The sequence below is a fragment of the Rhagoletis zephyria genome, unplaced genomic scaffold (genome assembly GCF_001687245.7).
Source record: "Rhagoletis zephyria isolate East Lansing unplaced genomic scaffold, Rhagoletis_zephyria_1.1 Rzeph_scaffold_01512, whole genome shotgun sequence".
In the NCBI taxonomy this organism is placed as follows: Eukaryota; Metazoa; Arthropoda; class Insecta; order Diptera; family Tephritidae; genus Rhagoletis; species Rhagoletis zephyria.
In genome coordinates this window covers 81,262-98,374 of record NW_016158596.1, presented here as the reverse complement: position 1 = coordinate 98,374, position 17,113 = coordinate 81,262, and the positions used below count along the sequence as shown (strand labels likewise).

The window sequence follows — 17,113 nt, the reverse complement described above, 5'->3', positions numbered from 1 at the left end:
AGAATCAAGTCTTCGAACTTTGCAATGTACAGGAGGACCCCTGGTAATAATTTCATGTTCAACTGAAGAGTTTGTTTCACTATATTTAAGATTAGATCGAGTAATTTCCGGAAATTTTTCCAACAATTCATTGTATGGTGCTTGATCATTCACCATTTGAACAGATAAAGCCTCATTCGAGAAGCTTATTGAACCAATTGATACATCATTGTCAGAAGATTTGAGAAACTTATTTTTAACATCTACAATAATACCGTAGTAATGCAGAAAATCAGCTCCAATTATTGCATTGTTAACATCTGCAATAATGAAATCCCATTTGAAAATTTTGTTTTTAAAACCAAGATTAATTTTGAGATTTTTGATTCCAAATGTTTGAATTAAAGTTCTATTAGCAGCATATAAATTGAATCCCTTTTCATTGATTTTAGTAAATAGAAATTTGGGTAGTTTAGCGCCGACTCCGAACGGCGATTGTATTTTTATGAGAAGCAGGGCCCGAATCGCGGCATTCGTGTTCCGAGTGATTAGTCGTTTCGATGTTTTCCCCACAATACAATTTAAACGAGCGAATCACACTCGCTATCGAATGTCGCGATCTCAAAAACAAATTTCGCTTCGAGCTACGTTCGATATCGAATGCCGCGATTCGGGCCCTGTTTTTAATGGCAGAAATACACTCGGAGGTTTATCATTGCCTGCTGAGGGGCGATCGCTGTTAAGAAAAAACCACTTTTTTAATTTTTTTTGTGATGCTGAACCCAGGCCCTGCGGAGTGGCAGCGCGCACTGCTAACCGGTTCCTAATACCTAATATATCAACCCAAAATCCGTGAAAAACGCAGTTTCCAAAAAGTGTTTGTTAAGACCTTTGTGAATTAAGGTAACGATATATCGATGGCTGAGTGGAAGATCGACCTATCTCGGCAGCCAGTTCGAAAACGCTCTATCTCAAAAAACTTTTCAAGAACGCCCTATTTCAGAATTCGTTCCAAAAACGCCCTATCTCAGCTGCCGATTCAGAAACGCCCTATATCAGCATATTTTCAATACATTTTGGCTGCATTTCTTTATTCATTCTGAACGTTTGGAATAAACTTTTTTGTTTATTTATTCTTAAGAACGTTCCTGATGATATGTTGACGTATATTTCAAAAGCATTCTGTTTATTCCGGCTGTGAAATGGGATTATCCGGAATGTATAAAGAAACGCTGCCTTTGAAGTGGGATAGGGCGTTTTTGAACCGAATTTTAAGATAGGGTGTTGCATATTCTCGGATTAGCCGACTCACAACCTAAAAAACCAAATTTTCCCAAGACGCATTTAAAGTAGGGATGTGCGAATAATCAATTAATCGGCTAAGCTGATGCACCAAAACCGGGTTAATTAATGAGTGAAAGATTAATAACTTTTGATTAATCAAAAGGATTAATTAATTTTTGATTAATCAGAATCTGATTAATGGGTCGATTATCGATAGCAATCGAACTTCAGTTGCGTTGCTAGCTGCCAAAACGATATTACAGATGACAACTGGCAACTTTCAACTGACAACTGCAGTTGCTCCAAAGTGTGTATACAGGCAACTACACTTTTGTGGTTGCTGGGGACGTTTTTGGAGCGTATTTAGGAGCGAAAATTTAAAAGTGTGTCATATATTTTACTTGTTAATAATTTGAACGATATTAACATTTTCCAATACAGTTTGTTTTTACAGAATTTGGTGAAAATAAGAAAACAATAACTTTTGGCGAAACAAAAGCGAACACTGATTGCAAATTTTTTCCTTTATCAACTGAAACGGGAAATGTTTAGTTATTGGCCCACCGTTTTGTGGGTGGAGGGAAGAAGGGAAGGGAGCGTGGCACCCTAAACCACCCCCATTTGAAAGGGGAGAGTCCCTACTTTACGAAAAAAGTAGAATTCTTCTTTCTGTGTTGCCAAAGAATGGGGGCTGAACACTTTTCGGCCTTCGAATACATATTTTCCATGGAAAGCTTTATATTTTTAATGCTTGCTGGGTTATCTTTTATTTTATTTTGTTTCTCATCCTTGTATATTTTGGAATTTGGGAGCTGAATGCCGCCATTTAATTTGCATATGCAACCAAACCAATTGTGATTAATTGGTTAAAATTAATGTAATAAAGAAAGTTATAACTAATCGAATAAATTGTGAACTGAAGGGGAATATAAATTGTATTGGTGAAGTGGCTTCTTTAAGGAGAATAGGAGTGATAAATATTATATTATATTATATTTCAAACCGAATTTCTAAATAAATTAGTACCCAAAAATTACAAACGTAGGTGTTTAAATAATGTGTAGATCCTAGACTACAAATGTGTGCAAATTTTGTTTGGATCGGGTCACCCCTTTGGATGCAATACCCCGAAATAGTTGGATCACTTACTAAACAGTACCAAAAAATTTCCTAGGTATTAAAATAATGTGCAGACCCTAGACTACAAATGTGTGCACCTTTTTTTTTGGATCGGGTCACCCCTTTGGACGCAATACCCCGAAATAGTTGGCCCACTTACTAAACAGTCCCCAAAATTTAGTATTTTGCCGGCTCGAGGTCAATTTTCAAAATATTTTATAAAAACACAAGTTTTTTTGGTGCTTGTTTCCGATATTTGTATTTCGATTACGCTTCGGTAACCGATATGCGAAAATAGAGTACCCAAAATTTTTCTTTAGGGAGCTAAGAAAATGAATTTTTTTAGCTCTTTGCTCCAGCTTAACTCCAGCTAAAATCCTTTGCTCCTTTGCTCAACTCCGCTCCGAAGCCCTGGTAAGTAATAAAAAATTAATTCTTAAGTGCATTTCTATACAATTTGTGGATGGAATATTACTTTAATTAAAGAAAACAGGTAATAATAATTAGTATTAATGGATTTGAAACGTCTCTACAAAACTCCTAAATTTATTTAGACTATTTAGTTGTGATAGCGAACATACATGGGAGACAGACATACTTTAGTAAATTTAAAATACTTGGGATATTTAAAGATTTTATCTGTGGCAGTAGCAATACATTTTCAGTGAGCTATTGTTAATACAATAGCTTTGACTTCCGTATAGATTAAGGCGACTTATGATGCCGGTGAGTTTTTTTGTGTAGCCTAACAAGCGTACTGTTGACTCGAAAACGGCCAATCCAGGTTTTGTTTGCAGCCTCAGTGTAATGTCAACAGCATAATCATTACTGATATCCCTAGCAATTGAGTGATGTGGTGCTGCTAAAACTGCCTCCTGTATAGAATTCAAATATAATACCCGACATTGAGGATAGGATTTTAACTGCTCGTTGATCAATTTGACCACGTAACGTGCTGCAGCCTGTACGCGACCATCGTTGGTTGGCATTTCAGTGCGTTGATGGCAAGCGCACCAGTGGGATGCAATGCCAGCGTTTTCACAAGTGCGCGTCTCCGGCACAGGAAGAAATAGACTTATACCTCGAGGCATTATATCAGCATCACGCAGCTCTTTAGCGCGGGACTTTAATTCCGGTGATCGTAAATTGTTTAAATTCAGAAGATCCAATATAGTGGCATATACGTCATAGGACGTCGTTAATCGCTTCGAGTTGATTTCCAAATTGGCAACGGCTTCGGGGTATTTTTGTTTAAACCAAGATGGATAAATGGCAACGAGCAAGGGTTGGCGTTCTTCCATCATGCCTTGGTAAGTTCGACGAAACGAGCCCCAGCGCATACCCTGGTCACTCAATAAGAGAATGATTGTTTTATTCAGAATACCAGAGGCTTGAAAACGCTCGAACAAGCTAACAAAATCCTTGTCAAGAAGTTTTGGCATATATATGAAATCATGAGTCATAGATACTAACCAAAACAGAGAAAAGAAGTCGTCAGTTTGAAGATAGGGTATTAGTTTATGGATCATTTCAAGTACTAAATCAACGGTGCGACGTCCTCCCATACATAAATCAACATTTACTGAGTAATAGTAGCCAATGTTGTTCTCCATTTCCATAACAATAGGTCGCATATAATAATCGGTTGGATTATGTTTGAAGATTGTGTCCGCGCTAAATAAACTAGTTTTGCCCACATCCTCAAGGAAAGCCGTCATATATCCAGTTCCCTTAAATCGTTTCCAAATAAATGGACAATCATCTACATATTGTAATTCCCTCGGCCGCATGCAAGATAATTTCAGTTCATCTGCCGCCAGGCCAGTAAGAAGTGGAATTAGATTAGTGTAGGCATTGTCACCTACTTTATTAAAACCCCAGAACTCGACAAAATCAAGACGTTTGCGAATATAAGCAGCGGTGCGTTTCATGTGCCGCAAAAAATTTAAATGTGATACACTACCGATACCAAGAAGCATTACCGACAGTTTTTGTGTATGTTCACTAGGTTCATAACTGCCGTCATTATTAGCATTTGAGATAACATTTAATTTTTCTTCATTTCTTACGTTTCGAAGCCGTTTATTTTCGGAAATTTTTTCTGACCTTGCTTGTATGCTCTCCGTGGGCTTTCTTTTATCTAAAGCAAAAAAATGGTAATCTTCGTAAAAGTATTTTTTTTTGCTATGCGAACAACGAACTCTTATCCATTCAGTCTCAGGAGAAATTTCGATTGATTGATTGTAAGCCAATTTAAATGGAACTGCTCCTTCGAAAGTACTGTTTGTTAATGAATGATTGCGTTTGAGTGAAGCATAATGACACTTGATCCTTTTGGTATCGTTTATCTTGTAACGGTGCATCAACTCCTCATCCGTCATTGTCCACCACAAACGAGAACCGATTTCGCTTGTGCTAGTAAGTGCTTTCTCACAGGTCAGATTGGGGGGCGCACCCATGTATTGTAGAATTCGATAATTGGTGACGTCGAAATATGGCATATGACAACCTGGCGTATTCACAAAATATGCTTGTGTAACATTATAGTCGGCGTCAACACGAGCTAAAAACTCGAAGCGATCACGAAACTGAATGATTTTTGAACGCAGATTATAGTCAACGAACAAGTAAGCGACAGAACAAACACAAAACACGAGGAAAATAACTTTTCTGCATTTTCGCTGACCTTTTGCTGCGCTGTGGTAGTAGCGATAATAGTGTTGCATGTCTCGCTTTGTCATATACTTTGGATCCAAAAGATATTTTTGTCTATAAAAAATCAAAAGAAAGTAGGAGTAAGTATTAATAATGCTGAAAATTTAGGAATACTAATAAACACAGTGAGTGTCAGTCAAAATGCCCAATGTGGTTTCGCAATGAGTGCAAAAGAACTTTTAAGTAATTTTTTTTCCGCTAATTTACAAAAATATAGATATGGAATTTTTTAATCAGATTTTCTAAGTGGCTAAGAATTACCATTGATTATTAATAATTTTTGTTGTTCATATGTACGTTCAAAAAAAAATTGAACATTCGTTATACGTACACGGTGTGCCTGAATCAACCGGAAATGAAAGATTCTTGCATATGGGTTCATTTCATCGGAAGGTCTACCGCAAACAAAAAAAATAAAAGTCTAATCTAACATATGTATGTACGGGCTAATTTTTATGCTTTTTAAATATATACTGGTTATGTAAGCATAAAGATTTTTGCGAAAAAATGGTCTTGCTAGGTGGCGCCAGGGTCGAGGTATTTTGAAAAACCGTATGTAGTTGAAACATACTAAGTCATATATTTCCAAAAAATGACTCCCGAATTGGCACTGAAGTCAAAATATAAAGTATATTCGACATAACATTCTTGTTTGATTTGCGTTAAAATTTCGTTTAAAAGCAATCTTAAGAAAAATATCGCGATGGAAAAAAATGCCTAATGGCAAAGTACTAAACCGATCTTTATGTAATTTTTACAGCAGGTTAATGTGAGCCCTGGGGGAAACATTATTAATATTATTACTTTTAAAGATAAAGCACACGCCCCTAGCAGAAATAAAATTTTTATTCGTCATATCCCTCTAACTTTATTGGTCATATCTTTAAACGTTTTTTTGTTAAACAAAAAAATGGATTTCGATCAGTGATGGAAAAGTATGCACAATACTGTGATTTTTGGCATTTTCATTCTCAGAGGCACTTTTGGCACAATTCATCCAGTTTTGGAACAGTCATAAATTATAGAAATTATAGAAATTTAGCATAATATGCCAATATATAACAAAAAATTCACTATAAAATCGAATTTTTTGACCTAAATTTACAGGTCGCGGCTTCTAAATGACCTTTTAAAAATCTATAAAAAATAGGCAATAATATTTCTCATAAAAACAAAAAATATTAGGGGATAGGGTCTTGACATTTCTAAAAAAAAAGCATTTTCGATATGCACCCTAATGTTCATATGGAAGAATAGTGAAACTTTTCTAAAAGGATAATGGGTTTTATTTTTTGACACTTTCACTAGAAGTATTGTATTCAATAACGAAAGGATGCCTTAAGTCCTTTGATCTGGTATAAAAACTATCGAATTGGCCAACTAAGAAATATCCACAGATCGCAAACTTTTCCTAAATTTGTAAACTAGTGTAAGTAGTCAGTGATAGTGAAACTTTCGTTCCCTTACCACTCCCCATATAATGATAGAGAAAATTCTAGTTCATTATCACTAGTGCTAGTGAAATTTGAAATGCACTATCACTAACCATATAGTGGTAGTGAAATTTGAAATGCACTATCATTGAAGCTCTAGTGGTAGTGAAAATCTCGATTTAGTGCAGCGTGCCCAACTCTGATTTTAATTCATCTTAGATAAGTAAAATGGTAATAAAATATTAATATAAATTAATATGTAAAACTTTTATACTAAAAAATTTAACTAAAAGTAAGAAAAATTGGGCATTTTTCGAAAAGGGCCCGTTCGATTTTTCTTGATTTTGGATTCAAACAGTTTGTAATTTCATTGTCTAACAGAATCAGTTAAAACCAACCCAAATTTCATTTACGGTTGATTCAGGCACACTGTGGATATGTATGTACATATGTATGGAAATGCCCAAGAGTGGCACTCACTGTGTGTAGATTTAGAAAGTCATGCCTTATTAACAAGAACATGGAGTGATGCGCTATCACCTATGCAGTGGTAGAACAATATATAGCCGCACCACATTTTGAGAAGTTTTAAAATATAATTATTTAGTTATTTAATTTTGGTTATTATTTTATAAAAATATAGTTAGTTTTTTAGCAAAACCCATGTAAATCTCAGTTTCAAACCTAATGCAATCAGTGGCGGATACAGGGGGCGATTTAATTTTCTCCTTCCAAATTTTCGGGGAAAATGCTACTTCCTGAGTGTTAATTATTGGAGGATTTCTTTCTCGGAAGAAATAAATTTCCGGAGAACAAACTCCCTAGGAGTATTCAGAATTGGGCTATATAAATGTATGTATGTATGTCAAATCGAACTTTCTGATACTACTTTTTGTCTATTTCCGCGGTGCACGTATGTAGGAAATTTCACTTTCAACTGTGTAACCAGACATTTGTATGCGCATAAAAATGTTAATGACTTGAAAAATACAATAAAAATTAAAAAGTTAAATTAAAAAATTAGAAGTTTACTTCTCCAAGCGCCCTCGCTTGACTTGAATCGTGCTAGCGAAGCAGTCAATGGCACTTTGAATATTCTTCGAAACTATAGAGAAAATACTGACACACATTTTTCTGATATATTTTCAAAAGTTACCATATAATTTTACTCGATCTCCGAGAAAGATTGCCAAAAGAGTGATTAAACATTTTTGATTTGAACTTATTACTTCCATCTAAAATTGGGGTGTATAATATGTCTGACGAAAAAAATAATGCTATCGAACGCGTAAAATCGCTTGGAAAACGATACGAACTTTTCTTAGAAAAAGACGGTATCAATTTGGAAGGAGAGTATAAAGTGTGGTTGGGACGATGGACAAATAAGGAAAGCGAAATGCCTTTCCCAAAATCAGCAGCAGAAGTTCTTGGTAAATGCGACCAATATGCTTTTCCATTGATTAACAAACTCCTCCGCATTCTGGTCACACTTCCAGCTAGTAACGCTACTTCCGAACAGAGTGTCCCGATTTAGCAATTTCACGCTAGATATTTGCGTGTAAAAATTTAGGAAATCACCATTGACGATTTTTGGCGGTTTTTCCCTTCAAATAATTTTTTTCCAATTATAAAAATATACAAAACTCAGTTTTCCACGATAATTTTACAGATGAAGCTAATGAACGGCGTGATAAACTTGACTTACGCAGCTTGTCAAACATTTTTAATCACCCAAATCGAAGAACTTTTGAAACGATTTCCTAGTCAATTAAATACTTTTAAAAAAGCTCTGAAGAATTTTGGATAATTGCTTACGGAGTGAAAACCGCAACAGGCAATAAAATGTTTGAAAATATAAGTAAGTAGCCTTCATATTGCAAAATGTGTTGAAACACATATTTTGTAAAAAGTATGCGTAATTTTAGAGAAAATTGTTTGTACATCACTATTACATAAGTGATTTGTGTTATTTATTAATACCCTCTGAAGCTATTATATTCGTTTTTGGTTATAAAAACTATATTATAACAAGATCTCATTTTTAAAATAAATGATTTGTTAAATCGATTTCATGAATTTTATTTAAAAAAATTGGCGATTTTTTTTCAGAATTCTGCTTCCGAAAGAAGTTTTTCAACCCTTCGCCGGTTAAAAACAAGGTTGCGTAGTACCATCAATGAAGAAAGACTGATAGGTCTAGCACTTTTACAAGTACACTTAGATATTGAAATTGACATTGAAAGGATAATAGAAAGATTCGCAAAAGGAAAGCGCAAAATTGAATTTGCAATTTAAATTATTACAATAAAAATTCTGAATAAGTTGTTAAGTTACTTAATTACATCCTTAATTTTTCCAACATTGTAAGCAAGAAATATGTAAGTATTTATATGTACATATATATTGCATTAATAAACCCAAGGTATAACTTAAATAGTACATGGAATTGTTTTATTAGACCTTGCACCAAATTCAGAAAATGAAAAGTAATATTATATCACAAAACACTTTACTTCACACTTCATAAAAAATGCTCGAACCTATATTTGCATGAAAAATAAATTAGGGTTACGTACACGAAAAACGGTTTTAGCGGTCACTTTTGCTTGCTATATGCCATTTATAACTATTCTTACCCTTCAAAATGCGTCTCCGAGTGGAGCTTTACGATTTTTCCTTCAGAAATTAATGCCATTGGCAGATGACATAATGAGTTAGAAAGCATATATATATATGTAGTTGGTTTGGCGATGTTAGATTCGAGGACACGGCAGTTTAAGTGGCCGTAACTCTTGAGGGAAAAATCGTATAGCGCCATTCGAGAGTGCATTTTGTAGGATAAAAATAGTACTAGAAAAATACTTGAAATAATTCTAATAGATTTTTACTATTTAATCAGACAATCTTCTTCTTCTTTTAGCTTCTTATTTTGCTTCTTTTGGCATCGTTCCTTTTTGAAATAATATAATTCTCGCGCTTTTTTTTTCTGCGTAATTTTTATTTCCTGAGCCTATTTGAGTTAGGATGAGGGTGCGTTCCAAAACGTCAAAATACAAAGCAACAGTCTCTTTTATTTCTAAACCACACTAGAAGAAAAAGTCTAACTTGCGCAACCTAGTAGAAAACTAGCATCTAACCGTGGTTGCGCACATTTGGCATTAAAATCTACTGAGGTCTAGAAATAAAAGAGACTGATGCTTTGTATTTTGACGTTTTGGAATTCACCCAGAATATAAATTTTAACTATGGATCAATAGCATGTTGAATAGCTTACAATGTTGCTTTTAAATCAGCCCTATCTCTAACTGAATAAAAAATTAATTTTACCTGAAAATTTAATTAGTAAAAAGACTAATGTTGCAAATAGTTTAACACCGAAAACCATATATGTAATACTTCTATATTGGCAATACGTTGAAAGTACATCCGCCAACATTAGAGTGCAGATATATAATGATAGAACGAGAAAACCAATCAACCAATGTACCCAGAATGATGTTTGAAAGGAATAAAAAATCAGGAGCGGTGCAGTAACCGTCGATAATTTAAAAAATTAAATTTTAATTAAAGCAAAAAAAATTGTGTGGAACTTTTGAACAAAAATGTAAGGAAAAAGAAATCGTATTGCACGCGTCAGTATGTTATACTATTTACTTAAAAATGAGCCGTATCAGGGAAAACGAGCAAACGCTACATGCTGGCTAAGGTGCTGGAAAGGAAGGCATGGATCCTCTCATCCTATCTCTTAAGAGTATGGTTACGGTGATCGCCTCAAGTGAAACTTATACATCGCTTGCTGCTTATTCAAATCCGCCGGTTACCACAAAGCTCGCCCCAATCACGTTCAGGGAAAAATTTTTGGTTATTTTATTTTTCTATTTTTTTAATATTTGGAATTTAAACCGCTCCTGGAGTGACTTGACAGTGGGTTCTTTGTAATAGTTCACAAATATACATTTATACTAACACAAGCAAACATTTATTTGATAGGCTGTCTCCCTTTGATTGCGGAATAAAAACACATTGTGAAAATACGATACTATCAATATAGAAGTATTATATACATATATGTATGCCGAAAACACATGGATAATGAAGAGTATAGGAAACTGCTTTATTGTGAAGAAGGCCGAAAATGCTCTAAGAAAACCATTCTTTTTCCCATTTTTTAGCCTGGTGGATTCCGCGCCAAAAAATTTTTGTGATATTTTGGAAATTACCTTAAAAAATTATGCCGACTATATTTCCATTAAGAAAGTTAATCTCTGATTATTTTGTTGAGTACTTTTTTTATTAAATTCAAACTAGAAACTAAAATTAAAACATTTTAATTTGATTTAAAAAACCACGAACTTTTTGGTTTTAATTTTAATCCACCATTTTCGCGGCTGCCTGGACTAAAGTTTAAACCAGAATATATTAAAAATTGCTTAAAACTAAATATTGACTGGTTTAAAAAGTATACTATAAAAGATTAAAAAAGGCCGTAGTCCCAGCGCGGCTTAAAAATTAAACCCAAATTTTTGACCGTATACGATATCGGATATTCGAGGCCTCTTAGGACTTAGAAAATTTGTCTTTAAATTTGTCTTGAATATAAACGAGAATAAATAAAACAAGTACCTTAATCCTTAGTTGCTCTTGCTTCCTATATCAAAATGTGAGGTTTCATAAAATGTAGACTTAGCAACTTTTCACACAAAGCTAGCGATATTTATGATGTCAAACTACTGGTCAGTCGTCTTTCGAAAAATCGTTTTTTTTTTAGTTTGTTGTTTTGTATGTATGTATAATTATTATCATTCCTTTGAAATGCAAAAATGTATTCGCTTTAATTTAAAAATAAATCTGAAAAGACTGCGCTGTATTTCTTTTTCTTTAACTTTCTGGAATTTTGTGGGAAAATTATTCTTAGTATAAGGGAACAGACCTTGACTTTTTAATTACACAGCTGATTGCTTTGACAGCGTTCCAAGCCGCCATTTGGCCAAACGGGTTTTTGAAGTACATATATCAAAGCAAATTAAAGTAAGCAAGGCGTGCAAAGCAAGCCTACATTGCGCTAGCGTCTTTAGTTTATTTTTTGTTTTCTAATTATTTTCAATTTCTGTATAATCAAGTTTAGAACTAAATTTCAAATCTTTACTTTTTTATATTGGCACAAGGTGCTGGCTCATAGCTTGGATCATATATGAATCCTAAAAGATTCATATAAGAGTAAAAAATTATTTTCATTTCATTTCATTTATTGCGAAAAAACATTAGTACAATAAGATCTAAATAAAATAAATAAATAGTAATCCTTAAGACTAAGATTTGTAATAAACATACACTTAAAAAAAAATAAGCTTGGTTCTTAAAACTCATATTTCTTACCTACCTAGGACTCCTTTCGGACTCATATATTCTGAACGCTCAGAATATGTTTGCGGGGATAGACCTAAAATATCTACAGCGAAAGTATTACTTTTCATATCAATTAAAGTCTATTGCATGCGCCCACGCTTTTCATTTTCAATCCCATAAATTGTTTATAATGACTTGCTAAAATTTCAAAATGAAAAGTTATCAAAACAAATTCTATGGGACTGAGAAAAATTGTTTTCTACTTTTTAGTACATTTATAAGAGCGTGGTATATAAATTTGTCTGTATAAAATTTTGCATTAGATATTAAAATAATTCAACGATATTAATAGATTGGTTAGATTACACATATTAATACGGCATACCTAGCGTCCAAAAACACGTTGAAGCACCTTAAAGGCTTTCAAACGCCTCAAAACGGCCACTGGAGCTCAAATCAACTAACTGGGCGCAAAATAGTACGCAAGTAACTAGTTTCCGACTGATCCCAACTGGTCCCTGACTGGTCTCAGACTGAATACCAACTGATCCCCAACGATAAAATTTGGGCACTGGCAACGTTACACAAAACACTGGCCACGTTATACGTACGGTTGGCTTGGGATAGTTTTAACCCAAAGGCTTTGTTCATCCATTTTTTCTTCGCATTCTTATTCTGTCATCACAAACAACTGTTTGAGCTAAAATTGGGATCTTCTATTGCAGGACTAAAAAATAAAACTCGATTATCCTTAAAAATTCTAACTAGGTTAAAAATTATCCTACACTAAAATGTTTGACCGGAAAATCTTCGTATTATCGCCGCAAATAATATTTATTTAACTTAACTACAAAAACCACTTATGTTTAATAACCTAAAATATGAAAAAGCTCATCTAAAGTACCTCAGATTGAGGTCGAAATATCGATATTGAAAATTAAAGAACTAAATCCTGTATTTTATGTATTCTCTGGGCCTCGAGCTTATAAACTAAAAATTACATCAGTTTACAATTTAAAGGCCGATAAACACAAAACAATCAAAATAAATACACTTATAAACTCTTACGGCGGCCGCTGTGGTGTACTGGTATGCTGTGCGCGCTTACACTCCGCGGGGCCTGGGTTCAATCCCTGGTCGAAGCAACATCGCAAAAATATGGAAAAAAGGTTTCTTCTTAACAGCGTTCGACCCTCGGCAGGCAAAGGCAAACCTCCGAGTGTATTTCTGCCATGAAAAACAGCTTCTCACCTTTGTGTGACAACATCAAGGCGCACGCCACAATTGGGAGGAGAAGATCGGCCAAGCACTAACATATGTGTAAGCGCCAATCTATTATTATTATTATTATTATTATAAACTCTTCATAGTCTGGTGTAGACTTGTATCAGATTCTATAAAATTGTAGTGCAATGAGCACAATCACGTATAATGGGCAGATAATTTATCAGATTTATATGTTGCAAAAATCTAATTGAGTTATAGGCAAATACATATATAGTCAGAATCTTAATAGATAAAGGTTTCAAAGGATATTTTACAAATATTAGTTTCGCTTTATTTCAATAGAATAGTTATTAAAATTTAACAGTATAATGCTCAATTCGCAATTGTTCCTGAAAAGACTTTCTTAAATATGTGTTATTATTTATTGCTAAAATGAAATGACAATAGTTATCAAGTCAAGAAAAAAATTTTTAATAAAAAGAAAAGCACTGGCCACGTTATACTTATTTATTAGGTATTTATGCAACGAAGTCAACTAGGATTTATTTTTTCCATATGGAATCAGTATGATATCGACAATACTAAGAAAACATGTTATATATCCTTTTGGAAAGGGTACTTAATTATCCAAAAAAAAACTTTTTTAGTTTTTCACCGGCTACGTTACACTTAACATTTGCGGTACATTTCATTACGACCTAATAGCAGTTCTAAACAACTTTTTTGCTAACTTGGAACGTATCCTGTTAAACTAATTTATTTTCTATCGTTCAGAATCGGCCAAAATAAATCAAGGAAAGCTCATATTTTTGTACTTTTCCTTGTTGAAGTATCGAAAACTGTTTTTAGGTCCGTGAAAAATCCTTCGACAACAGGAGCAAAATATTAAACACAAAATGCTTGGACATGATAAGAACTAGTGTCAGAAGCAGCTGACAGATATAGTGAATACCAATAATCACTAATATGTTCAATATTGGAAAGAAAGAAAAAATCGGGCTGATTTACTTTCCTGTAGAATTGACCATATATGTATGTATGAACATACATACATACATACGAGCACCAATTAATTTCATTTAAAGAAATGTCGTTTCGTCCATTTCCGCTGCAACGTATGTAGTGTACATTTTTAGGCGCAATATTTAACTACTTCCGGCAAGGCGACATCTAGCTCTCGTGTCTGTTGTATGGTCTTTGATATGATACCTACCGACGAGGTTGTTGTCTAGACTTTTTTATAGGAACTTTGATTATAATCTATAATTATAGCAAAGGTGTCTGGACATACAACATTGCAAGTTGATATAAGCGTTTTAAAAAAATGCAAAATCAAAAAGATGAATCCCCAAATTTTTTCCATTCTCCTTCTTCCTGATAATTATCTGCTAGAAAAGTGAAAAAACATAGTTATTTTTCGGCCTACAGATATTCGGAATCATCGCAACTAAATGCATTTTCCAATTTCGAAAGTTTCTGAATAAAAACAAGGTTCTCCCGTTTTAAACTATTTTCGTCTCTATAAAACGCTATATGAACGAATTTCAGCTTAAAAGTAAGAAATATACTAGCGACGCGTAGTGAAACTTTGAAATGAATTAAATATAAGAACACCCCCAATACACATACACGCACGCATTGCTCATGTACTAAATGTTTGCAAGACTTCTTACCGAATGCATAAAGTGCTTGTCAGGATTAAATTTTCAGTAAGGCATCTATTTTTATTTTTTTTTTCGTACAAGTAGTGTATTACCGAAAGATTTACATACATACATACATACAAACACATGTATTGGTAATAGTGCAGGAACAAGGCTCGAATTGACGACCACCGTGCTGCAATTTATGTTTTGGATATATAGCCACCCAGATTACTGAAGATGTAGCTTATACCCGAGGTGAAGGAGCTCTGTACGTAGATACTTTTGGTTGTAGCAAACCTTCAGCAAAAAGAGGGCAACTGTGTCGACACCTCTAAAGGATGCACAAACATTTGTATGTGGATATGTGTGTACATATATGTCTTATGCGGGTACCAAAAAAAAGTGTCCTTTGGCAGGACTCAGGAATCTTATGAACAAGATAACTTTTAGAAATGTGTTTGCATTTCAGTATTAACGATTTCGATTCAGGTACAAATATTTGTACAGATACTAAACACTTAAAGTTTATGAAAATCACACACAAAATCGCAAATCGTTTGCGAGAATGTAGTGCCTTATTCTAAATTAAATTAAAGCACTTACTCGTAGCCCACATCGCCATATTTACGATTATCCTTGTCATAATAGGATGACTGCATTCCTATTTTTAACGCCCAAATTCAAAATCCACTTTATTTGTATGTTACTCGTACATAAAAAATATCTTACATTAATTTCAGTTGTTTTAATATTTTGGATCAATGTTGTTTTTCAATCTTTTTTGATTGGATGCCCGCTTTGACAACTATCTTAAACTGACACATGCCAACCTATGAGAGCGCATGAGCAAAATAACGAACAGGGATGCTGCATATTACATTTAAACTAATACCCTTAGCTACGAGTACGTTTACTAATGTACTTTTTTTGTAGTATATATTTTACTCGTTTGCTATACGACGAGTATTTTACGTTGTTTAAAAATGAATGACGTCTTATTTGCAAGTTTAATATTTTTTGGTACGATTGGCAACTATGACTAGGAAATGAAAACGTTTAATGATATGTACGTATGTATGTAGCTTTAACCTCTGGAATACATTGCATTTTCATATTGTTGTAGCAATATATGTACAGACATACCGTCGTTTAAAGTACAAAACCGCGTATGTGAGGTTGCATGAATTATTTTCTAGAGAGTAAAAACACTCATATTTCAAAATGGTTCTCTTTTTTATAAAGCAATAGCACTTCTGGCTAGTATATTTCAGGACGAATGCATAAGGATTGAGCGAAGAGCTTGTGCGAGTAAATCCAACTTTTGGCAGCCAATGCCAGTTACGCGGTTTTGCAGAATGACGATACGCGGTTTTGTACTTTAAACGACGATATGTATATATACTTAGATACATAAATATGTATTTAGGTACATACTGATGGTCCTCTCCACTAACGACCCAACTCAAAAACAAAACAAAAAACCCTAAGTGTCTCATGTCTCTAATCCTTAATAAGTTAAGTAGTAAGGATTACTACAGTAATCCATGTCCGTACTAGACATGGATTAGACAAGGATAAGAGCCATAAGTCACTTAAAAAGATAGACGGACGGCATCGTTGATCCGGATCCACTGCAGTTAATTCCCCAGATGATTCCGAATTAACGATTAAGTCCACAGTTAATTTCAAAACTATTTCGGATCAAATAGAAAGCAAACAAAGCTAGCGAATTTGGCGCCTACCGTAGCCGAGTGGTGGGAGTTGCGTACTCGATCCTCGGTTTTATTCTTTATTTTATTTGGTTTACATATTTTGTTTTCTTTTTTTTTTTTATTTTACTTCACATTATTTAATTAATAGTTAATTATTATTTTTAGGGTCAAATTTCAATAAACATTCCGCAACAACTATAATTACATTAAAAAATAAATAAAAATAATAATTGAATGAATTAAAAAAAAATTAGGATCAAAACTCTACTGGCAGTGGGACTCGAACCCACGACGCCGCGGATGGTTAATCTGCATTACCAGAGAATGTTAATATATTTATTTGGGCAACGTGAGCAGCCCATGGGCGAGATGCGGTAATAAATCCGAGTGAAGCCTGGTCATGGACATTTTCGGTTTTAGAGCTCACTAAAGTATTGAGCGTCTGTTCAGCAGTAAGTGCGGCTGCAAGCGGGCGTCTGTCTTAGAGCAAGCGGCTCGCTACATAAACGCTGGCTTTGGGACCCGCCACGTAAAAACAGGTTCCAGTGAAAAAATAAAAAACAAAGGGCTGATAGACTTCGCCGGCGCCCGAAATATTGTAGTATGCAGTACTAGGTTCAACCATAAAAAGCCACCGATCTACGTGGCTGTC

The 17,113-nt window shown here is 34.2% G+C and overlaps 2 protein-coding genes across 2 annotated transcripts in view; one reads left to right on the top strand and one right to left on the bottom strand.

Moving 5' to 3' along the window:
* Ge-1 (Enhancer of mRNA-decapping protein 4 homolog Ge-1) overlaps positions 1-1,727 on the top strand; it is a 24,567-nt gene extending 22,840 nt beyond the window's left edge. Inside the window, exon 10 of the mRNA XM_017617858.1 lies at positions 1,718-1,727. Within this exon, the coding sequence (XP_017473347.1) occupies positions 1,718-1,727 (10 nt within the window). The remainder of the gene's footprint in view (positions 1-1,717) is intronic.
* A 1,173-nt stretch (positions 1,728-2,900) lies between these two features.
* On the bottom strand, positions 2,901-15,563 carry LOC108364259 (uncharacterized). The gene is made up of 2 exons (XM_017617857.1): positions 15,353-15,563; positions 2,901-5,151 (listed from the first exon to the last, which is right to left on the bottom strand). The coding sequence occupies exons 1-2, from the start codon at positions 15,406-15,408 to the stop codon at positions 3,018-3,020; spliced, it is 2,190 nt and encodes a 729-aa protein (XP_017473346.1). The 5' UTR covers positions 15,409-15,563; the 3' UTR covers positions 2,901-3,017.
* Positions 15,564-17,113: the final 1,550 nt, after the last annotated feature.